At 37.3% G+C, this 10,428-nt stretch overlaps 1 protein-coding gene across 1 annotated transcript; it reads right to left on the bottom strand.

Annotated features, from left to right (window-relative positions):
• Window positions 1-3,077: 3,077 nt before the first annotated feature.
• On the bottom strand, window positions 3,078-3,991 carry LOC116803565 (23 kDa integral membrane protein-like). The gene has a single exon (XM_032727378.1). It carries the CDS (start codon window positions 3,888-3,890, stop codon window positions 3,204-3,206), a length of 687 nt encoding a protein of 228 aa, XP_032583269.1. The 5' UTR covers window positions 3,891-3,991; the 3' UTR covers window positions 3,078-3,203.
• Between the last annotated feature and the right edge of the window lie 6,437 nt (window positions 3,992-10,428).

Genomic DNA, 10,428 nt, shown 5'->3' with positions numbered 1-10,428 from the left:
TTATACCAAAGAAATCCATTTTTCGATATACCAATCACCAATCATCGAAAATGAATTTACCAATAAAACGTATCTACCCGCAATATGGGTGATACTGTTCAAATAAATATCGGAAACGAAAACTGAATGCGGCCAATATGCAATGTAATTCAATAACGCAACGCAAGACATGAAGCGTTTTATTGTTGCTGCGAACGTCAGCTAATAAATAAGTAGAACATTTTAATACACAAATACTATTTAAATTAAAGTTTTTTTCTCTTGCAACAGAACGTTGTAGCCCTGAAAAGGACTTATATAAACAAATTTCAGATCTATAAATCATAAATCTAAAGTTTTGATTGCGAACATGTACCAAATACTGTACTTTTTCACAATTTACTTTTTGGCAGCCGTAGTCTTCGCTTTCGGCTTCTTGGCGGTAGCAGAAACCGATGCTTTCTTCACCGTCTTTTTGGGTCTTGCAGACACCGCTGGCTTTGCCTTTGGGGCTTTCGCTACTACAGCCTTTGGCTTCGATGCAGTCAATTTCGCCTTTGTTGCGGCGTTCTTCGACTTTACGATTCCAGTTTTCTTGGCATCCTTGGCTTTTGCCTTCTCAGTTTTCTTATTTTCGGCAGTCTTTTTGGTAGCCACACCCTTCTTAGCTTTGGGCTTTGTGTCAGCAGCCCCAGAGGCAGTTTTTTTGGAGGAGACACCAATGTAGTTAATTAGAATTCCAATACTTCTGATGTAGTTAATTAAGTTTCAAAACGCAATCGGTCATTTTATCTTTATTTGGTTTTTATTCAGCAAGTGTACATTCCTGATCTATTCCTGATTTATAACTGATCTTAGTGTGGTCTACAGGCAGATCTCTTGTGACAGCCAAGTGCTGACACTAGCAAATTCTGCAATATGTATGTATGAAGTTCATACTCGATAACCAATGGGAGTCGAGTGCGACCCCTAAAGGCGTACATGCTGAATTCGCATATTTAGGATTAGGGTGTACTTAAGGATCTACTAGGGTGGTCCTAAGGAATTAGGGTGGTCCTAAGTTTACTTATTAGTTGACTTATTATTATGATTCATATTATAATTATTATTAATATTATTATCATTATTATTATTATTATTATTATTATGTTCTTATATACTACATCTCCCTCCTTTTGAAAAATAACGTAATAACATGAAGTTATTTTCAAGTATATAATAATAATAAATTTTTTTTTTTTGTAATATGTATATTAATATTTGAAATGAATGATTAAAGAGATATTAAAAGAAAATATATATATTTTCATTTTATTTTGCAAAGTAAAAGTTTTTTATTATAATGTTTTTATTAGTTTTTTATTTGTGGTTGGCCAACCAAACAAAATGTATTATGAATTAAAAATTTTTAACCTATCTTTATGGACTATCTGTTTTTTATTTTTATTTCCTATAATTGTAATGTTGTCATTATCTCCTATTTCTGAAACTAAATATGGTCCTAAATAATTATTGTCAAGTTTATGACCCGTTTCGTTTTTAAGTAATATCTTATCTCCTATCTTTAATTCAAAGTTACTAATATTTCTATCATATTTTATCTTTCTATCGGCTTTTGCCTTGTCTAACATATTTTTAGCTCTTCTATATGCTATTTCTAATCGTAGCTTAACTTCCTTTGAATAGTCATCCATGTTGTAAATAGGATCTATTCTGTCTATCCTGTTAAAATCTATGAACTGTCTGGGTAATCTTCCAAATACTAATTCATATGGACAATATTCATGAACTACCGATGGTGTTGTATTGAAACAATAAGTAAAATATTGTATCCATATATCCCAATCGGTTTTGTCAACAGATATATATGAGCGAACATACTCGTTGAAAGTTCTGTGACTTCGTTCTATTGTTCCTAATGTCTGGTGATGGTGTGCTGTTGAAGTAATGTTTTTTATCTTCATATATTTGCATAGGTCGTCTATAATTTGGTTTTTATATTCCGTTCCCATGTCCGTTATGATTGTTTTCATTGGACCGTACTTTAGAATAAAATTTTCGAATATAGCCTTAGCAACTGATTTTGCACTTTTATTTGGAATAGGTACCGTTACCAAATATTTTGTTAAATCGCAAATGATAGTAACAGCATACTCATTTCCATTTTCTGATCTTGGCAGTGGACCAATGGTATCTATCAAAACTATATCAAATGCTGTTGCTGGCGTTTCTGTTATCGTCAAAGGTGTTTTAGTATGTTTTGTAGTCTTGGCTTGTTGACATTTTAAACATGTTTTAACATATTTACTTATTGCCTTCGTCATTTGTGGCCAATAATAATAATTTTTTATTTTCCTCTGGGTTCTAGAAATTCCTGAATGGCCTCCTTCTGATGGATCATCATGATATTTAGACAGTATTGCTTTTATTTGAACCTTATCATTTTTATCTATCTTAGTCACCTTGTTTAATAGCGCTATTTTTAAGTTTTTTAGTATTTTATTGCCCTTTTCTTTAAAATTCTTTATAGTGACAAATTCGAAGATTTGTTCACTTGGTGACAATTGTGTTTGAATGATGCTATTTATTCTTGCTTCTTCATTAAGCCTTTGAAAGAATTGATCTAAATCGATTATTTCATTAGAATAAAAATTAGTCATATCAAAACGTGTTATAATGTGTTTTCCTCTTTTCAACAAACACTTATGCTTGTCTATTTTGAGTATAACATATTTTTTGGCATCAATGTTATTGATTACCTGATAGATATTGGGCATTTTTATATTTTCTTTCTCATTTGGTTCATGCAATTTTTCACCTGCGCAGGTATTTTTCTGTCTTGTTGTAGATCTTGTTGAAACAAATATATCATTATTAACGTGTTTATGTTGTTAATTTGTGGGGATTCGGTTTAATAAGTAAAACGTTTGTACAAAGGCTTTGGAAATAGCTTTGTCTGCTCGTTCGATCGTTAGGTACAAAACTAATTTTACCAGAAATACATAGGATATCAAAAATGTAAGCGTTTCATATCGCCTTAAACTAAGCTTCTTCTTCTTTTTTTTTTCCGTAACAAATATCCACTTAAATGGCTTATATCAAGGTGTTATTGTATCCCTTTGTGTAAGTGCGTTCAACGACTGTAAAGTTAATGAGAATGTGAGGAGTGTGTGCTACCGGATGTGAGTGTGCCTCTAGATGTGGTTGATGGATGCATCTATTGCTTAGTAGGCGTTCCGGCGCTTGTAGTTACGCACATTGTTGGCCAGGCAACAGGCAAAGATGAAGCCGATCAGCTCCACTCCGATGAGGCCGATGCCCACATATTTAGCGTTCTCAGATCCAGCGGTCATTAATTTGATGAACTTTCCACGGCATCCCGGGTAGTAGTTGGCCGGGTTCAGGCACGAGCCGCTGCAACAACTTGAGGGCAGCAGTTCTCCCTTGGCAACATAGTCCAGAGCAGAGCTTGATCCGCAGCAGTGCAACGATTTCTGAATGGTATCGAAGACACCATCCTTATGAGTAGTGTCTGCCATCCATGCATTCTCGATAACGTTTCCCATTGCGTTCTCAAACTTCTCCTTATTGGTAAACAGCAGAATAACGAGCGTCAGCTGCAGGATCAGCAGGATCAACAAGAAGACGGCATAGCTCATGGTCATGCACACGGATTCGCGAATGGCACCGCAGCATCCCAGGAATGAAATGAAGACCACAATCGAGCCCAAGCTGATAAGAATGATCGGCATGAGAGCCTGTGGCGGGAAGCCCACTTGTCCATTAACTTCGATTGGACCGATGCTTTTCAGAATCAGCACGCCATAAACAATGCTCAAGATTCCGATAATCGACACAATGGTGTTGAATATGAAGAGGATGTATTTGACCATAGATGTGCCGCAGTCCATCTTGATGTTGCTTCACTGTACCGTCTTCGCCTTTAAATTATCACCAAGTTAAATTCCCACGAAATGCGCGTCCGTTCAAGTCGAACAACTTTTTTTTAGTCCATTTAAAGAATAATATGGATTTATCTGTGCAATCGAACTTTATAAATTGTGGCCTCTCCTAAAAAGGTTTCTTCAATAATCTTTTTTTTTTTTTCATTCTAGTTTTCTGATATTAAAAATAAAAATTTTAGATCATCTTAATTCAAAATACATTTTGGGTGTTTTTTTTTTTTAAATTTTATCCAAACTATTCTCTGCTTTGCCTATATAACGCTTCTTTATTAGCTTGTTATGCTTAACATATAGCGTTAATATAAACTGAGCGACTGTTACGATCGTCAAGATCAAAAGGAGTAACCACAGTGACTGAATGTCTTCTGTATGGTCAATTTTTAAGTTATTGACCACATTGGCCGCATTATCTTTTGTCTGACTATCGTCAGATCCAAACCAACCCATTTTTGTATATTTTTTTTTTTATTTTTTTTATTTTTGGGTTTTGGTTTATTTTACTTTAAAAATATGTTGTTTTGATTTTTTTTTTTTCAATATAGTTACATTTTTCTACCTAATTGGTGTATGGCTTTACGGGCCATTCTTCTCATCGGGCAGAAAAAGTTCCGCTCAATGTTACAATATTTTGTGTAATATTAATATGCAGCGCAGTGCATCGAGGGTGGTGTGCCACGCAGGGCAACAAAAAAAAATATTTTATTTTTCAGCTCCTACTTGCTTCGCTCTGACCCTCCTTGCATCAGCTGGACGTCGCCGGGGTTGGCACGCTGACACTCCTTCGATGACGTAGTTAGCGGGCTGCTCACCACGTTGATGATGATTTCCTCATTTAGGGGTTATGGGCTGCAATGTCTGCACGTATGTTCACAATGTGGTGTGAACAGTGGTCCCTCGCAGTCGTTCGGGCAGCTTTTCTTAAAAACAGACAGGCTTTTCGGATTGGGAGTTGGAGTTTTGTTAATTATTAACGATTTTATTTGTTTTTCTGAGTGAGCGGGTGTGGTGGGGATTTTTTTCTTAAGATATTCGACACAGTGGTCTAGCTCAGCTTGTAGTTTTTGAGCTTTCGACCATTGGGGTGGTGGAGTGTTCGTATATAATAGCCACTTTATGTGCGCTATTCTCTTTTTTACATTATTTCGAACTCCGCCCCTGTGTTTTTCCCATCACACTAACGCTCTACTCACTCAGATCGCTTTTTTTTTTTTTTTCTTCACAATTGCCGCCGTCTTGGTGGATAAGCATCGAATTCCGGGCATGCTGATCCTCTCACGTTCAGTGCTTGTTGATGGAAGTTGAAAATTATCACAAGCGGTTTCCTTTAGCTTCTGCTACCACTTATAACGATCCTTTGTCACGGTCGCCATGTAGTTAATTAGAATTCCAATACTTCTGATGTAGTTAATTAAGTTTCAAAACGCAATCGGTCATTTTATCTTTATTTGGTTTTTATTCAGCAAGTGTACATTCCTGATCTATTCCTGATTTATAACTGATCTTAGTGTGGTCTACAGGCAGATCTCTTGTGACAGCCAAGTGCTGACACTAGCAAATTCTGCAATATGTATGTATGAAGTTCATACTCGATAACCAATGGGAGTCGAGTGCGACCCCTAAAGGCGTACATGCTGAATTCGCATATTTAGGATTAGGGTGTACTTAAGGATCTACTAGGGTGGTCCTAAGGAATTAGGGTGGTCCTAAGTTTACTTATTAGTTGACTTATTATTATGATTCATATTATAATTATTATTAATATTATTATCATTATTATTATTATTATTATTATTATGTTCTTATATACTACACCAATCTTTTTAGAGGCTACCTTCTTGCTTTGAACTTTTTTCTCTGCAGACAAAACCTTCGACTTTGCCTTCGGATCCTTGTCCTTCTTGGCGGAGGCCGACAGTTTGAAAGATCCAGATGCACCTTTTCCCTTTGTTTGGATAAGCTTTCCATTGACCACGGCCGATTTTAGGTACTTCTTGATGAATGGCGCTAACTTTTGGGCGTCGCATTTATAGGTGGCAGTGATATATTTTTTTATTGCAAGAAGTGATGACCCGCCACGTTCCTTTAAATTTTTAATAGAAGCGTCCACCATTTGCTGAGTTGGCGGATGTGACGGCGTCGCAGTGGCTTTCTTAGTCTTTCCGGATCCAGATGCCTTTTTTTGGACCACTTTCTTCTCAACTGTCGCTGGCGTGGCAGCCACTGGGGAAGCGGACGTTGCAACTGCAGAATCAGACATTTTATTCACAGAGAACACTTTTTTCTGTTAAAAACGGCCCGCGCGCTGCCTACCAACCTCCTTTGCTCTTATGAGAATCGAGGAGGAGAGCACTTTAACAATGCTACTGACATCAGTCGTTTACTATGTCGAAGTTGGCTTGAAGTATAAACTTTTTTTAATTTTTTAGTATTTAAAATCATTAATAAAAATAAGGTTTTAATTGTTCTAAACTTTTAAATAATTATTTCGTCACTTTACATTTTTAAATGGATGTAATATGGATTTGGAGTCTTTCAAATGTTGATTGAAGTTTTATATTTACATTTTTAACTGGACCAATTTATAACAAAACATCAATTAAAATAAGAAATATTGCACATATTTTACTAATTCCTAATGTTTATTGAAATTGCAACGTTCATCCCTTAGAAAGACTTCTGAAAGAAGCGTATATTATTAATTAAGATACTATATTAGTTAATTTAAGTTCACATAAACCTACAGAAAAAGTTTCCTTTACGGCAGCATTCAGAAATAATTTTCTATCGTTAAAAATACAAATACTTTCTTAAATAATATAATATTAATATAATAAATAAAATTTTCTTGAATTATTAATGTGTTTGCTTAATTAGATCAGACCTTTCATGCATATTTTCAAATAATTTGTTCGGAAATCAATCGATTTCCTCGCCATATATGCATTAGCCTCGATGTAGTCAAATAAATAAATCAAATAAAAAATAAGAAGCAACAATTTTTTATTATCATTTGTTATGTAATAGATATTAAATTCCCCAACCAAATTAACCAATTTCCATGCTGAATTTTAGATAACTTTTATTTTTTACAGACGTTTGAAGGGACAGTGTCAATTGTCGCGTACGACCTCTTCAATAATATTTCCAACTTAAGTTAACACATAGAAAAAAATATAAAACAGCTCATTTTATTTTATTATTTTCTGTTATTTTATAAATATTGCTCTCATCAATGTAATTTCATTATTTCCAAACTGTCTTTCGCGTAATTTAGATTTTTTTAGGTGTTTAAAGTTCAGCGTCCCTTGCCACGACACTTTTACTGCTAGTTTTACTGGACGTTAGCATCAAGAACAAATAAAAAATATTTATTATTGTAATAACCTCTTCTTGAATTTAATAATAAAAATAAGATTATTTTGATTCTTTCTCTGGCAGAATTACTATTTTTACGTATGATTGAAGATATTAATATAATAATAATAGAATATGAATTTTGTTCTTATTTGTTTTTATTTTATAAATAGTCGCAACAGAAAATTTTATCTCATTGAATCTAGTTTGTGGTCCTGAAAAGGACCGAATAGAGTACTACACTGCAAGTTGATGCCCTGTCAGCTTAAGCACGCTCGCCGCGAATGCGTCGCGCTAACTGGATGTCTTTGGGCATAATGGTGACACGCTTGGCATGAATGGCACACAAGTTGGTATCTTCGAAGAGACCAACTAGGTAGGCTTCGCTAGCTTCCTGCAGAGCCATAACCGCCGAGCTCTGGAATCGCAAGTCCGTCTTAAAGTCCTGAGCGATTTCACGCACCAGACGCTGGAAAGGCAGCTTGCGGATTAGAAGCTCGGTGCTCTTTTGGTAGCGACGGATTTCACGCAAGGCCACTGTTTACAGGGCGATAGCGATGGGGCTTCTTCACACCTCCAGTGGCTGGAGCACTCTTGCGAGCGGCCTTTGTAGCCAGTTGTTTGCGTGGTGCTTTTCCACCAGTCGATTTGCGTGCAGTTTGCTTGGTACGAGCCATTTGTGTTTCACAAAATTTCACCTTCACTACTTCACGTTTAAAAACACAATAAACGATCAGAGCATTTGCTACCTACTTATATAGCAATCGAGGATGTTGAAAGAGAGAGAGAAAAACAGAGGCCATTTCATTTGACGACCGAAGAACGAAACGAACATATCGTTCGTACTCTCTCGGGTTTTTGTCGTTTTACCTATAAATAGGGGCACGCCGAAACGTTGAATTTAGTTCTTTAGTGACTTTCGTGCTGTGTGTGTATAGTAGTATAGTATAAAACAGTGAAAAATGACTGGTCGTGGTAAAGGAGGCAAAGGCTTGGGAAAGGGTGGCGCCAAGCGTCATCGCAAAGTGCTGCGTGATAACATCCAAGGTATCACGAAGCCTGCTATCCGCCGTTTGGCTCGTCGAGGCGGTGTGAAGCGCATATCTGGACTCATATACGAGGAAACGCGTGGCGTTCTGAAGGTTTTCTTGGAGAACGTAATTCGTGATGCCGTCACCTACACCGAACACGCCAAGAGGAAGACTGTTACAGCCATGGATGTTGTCTACGCTCTGAAGAGGCAAGGCCGCACCCTCTACGGATTTGGCGGTTAAAAAAACTGTAAATTCTGTACCCCTATTAAGCAATCGGTACTTTTCAGGACCACTATTTAGTTTTTAAAAGGAGGAAGATTTTCAAAAAGTATTTAATTTTATTGGTTGGGACTTCAGAAATATGTAGGTCGTAACTAAAAATAAATGTCGGTCGTTCGTACTCTTTCAGACGGAATGTGTATTTCTAACATGGCCTTGAACAGACTGAAGTGGTTTTAGACACCGCGTGTAAAGCATCACATCGTGGTGTGGGAGTATTTAAAGAAGCAAATTGTAGTTTATACCGCATATAGAAGAAAAACTGTATAACATGTCAATCTTTAAGTAGTTTTTCTTATGATTTACTATTTACAAAAAATTCCCAAGTGTAACATTTTTCCAATTCTTTGGTAATAATTTGGTCGTCCTGAAAAGGACGGTTTGACGATTTTATGTACAAGTAGGTTTTTAGCTTAGCCTTTGAAACGTTTAGGCCTTCTTCTCGGTCTTCTTGGGCAACAGAACAGCCTGTATATTAGGCAACACGCCACCTTGTGCAATTGTGACGCCGGAGAGCAGCTTGTTTAACTCCTCGTCGTTTCGGATGGCCAGTTGCAGATGACGCGGAATAATTCTAGTCTTCTTGTTGTCACGAGCAGCATTGCCAGCCAACTCGAGAACCTCAGCGGCCAGATATTCCATTACGGCAGCTAGGTAAACTGGAGCGCCTGCACCAACACGCTCGGCGTAGTTGCCCTTTCGGAGCAGACGGTGAATACGGCCCACAGGGAATTGAAGACCGGCACGGTTCGAGCGGGACTTTGCCTTTCCCTTCACTTTGCCACCTTTTCCACGTCCAGACATTTTGCTTTGCGTTTATTTCACTTAGTTCACTTTACACACGGAACACGAATGCTCGTCGAACCCCGACAGCGGAATATTTATACTTTTCCGTTTGCCGGCGCGTTCAGTTAGGGGTGGGTGACTTAGACCTGAATTGACTGCTCGAAAAAAAGTATAAAGGTGAACGCGTTCGGGCCCACATCACGATAAGTGAATTGTGTTTGTGAAAATATAAGTAACGTGAACAATGCCTCCGAAAACTAGTGGAAAGGCAGCCAAGAAGGCTGGCAAGGCTCAGAAGAACATCACCAAGAACGACAAGAAAAAGAAACGCAAGAGGAAGGAGAGTTATGCCATCTACATTTACAAGGTTCTCAAGCAGGTCCATCCTGACACCGGAATTTCGTCGAAGGCGATGAGCATAATGAACAGCTTTGTAAATGATATTTTCGAGCGAATTGCTGCCGAAGCGTCTCGTCTAGCTCACTACAACAAGCGCTCGACCATCACCAGTCGGGAAATCCAAACGGCTGTTCGCCTGCTTCTGCCTGGAGAGTTGGCCAAGCATGCTGTCAGTGAGGGAACCAAGGCTGTTACCAAGTACACCAGCTCCAAATAATTGGCTCCTGCGAATGCGGACAACAATTCAAAACGGCCCTTTTCAGGGCCACAATGGGTTATACCAAAGAAATCCATTTTTCGATATACCAATCACCAATCATCGAAAATGAATTTACCAATAAAACGTATCTACCCGCAATATGGGTGATACTGTTCAAATAAATATCGGAAACGAAAACTGAATGCGGCCAATATGCAATGTAATTCAATAACGCAACGCAAGACATGAAGCGTTTTATTGTTGCTGCGAACGTCAGCTAATAAATAAGTAGAACATTTTAATACACAAATACTATTTAAATTAAAGTTTTTTTCTCTTGCAACAGAACGTTGTAGCCCTGAAAAGGACTTATATAAACAAATTTCAGATCTATAAATCATAAATCTAAAGTTTTGATTGCGAACATGTACCA

The sequence above is a fragment of the Drosophila sechellia genome, chromosome 2L (assembly GCF_004382195.2).
Source record: "Drosophila sechellia strain sech25 chromosome 2L, ASM438219v1, whole genome shotgun sequence".
Classification (NCBI taxonomy): Eukaryota; Metazoa; Arthropoda; class Insecta; order Diptera; family Drosophilidae; genus Drosophila; species Drosophila sechellia.
Note: the sequence above shows the minus strand (reverse complement) of the source record. Positions and strands in the feature narration are given on the sequence as shown.

Excerpts from the sequence above, each read along its gene's own strand:
- LOC116803565 (XM_032727378.1), bottom strand. The coding sequence starts at position 3,890 with ATGGACTGCGGCACATCTATGGTCAAATACATCCTCTTCATATTCAAC.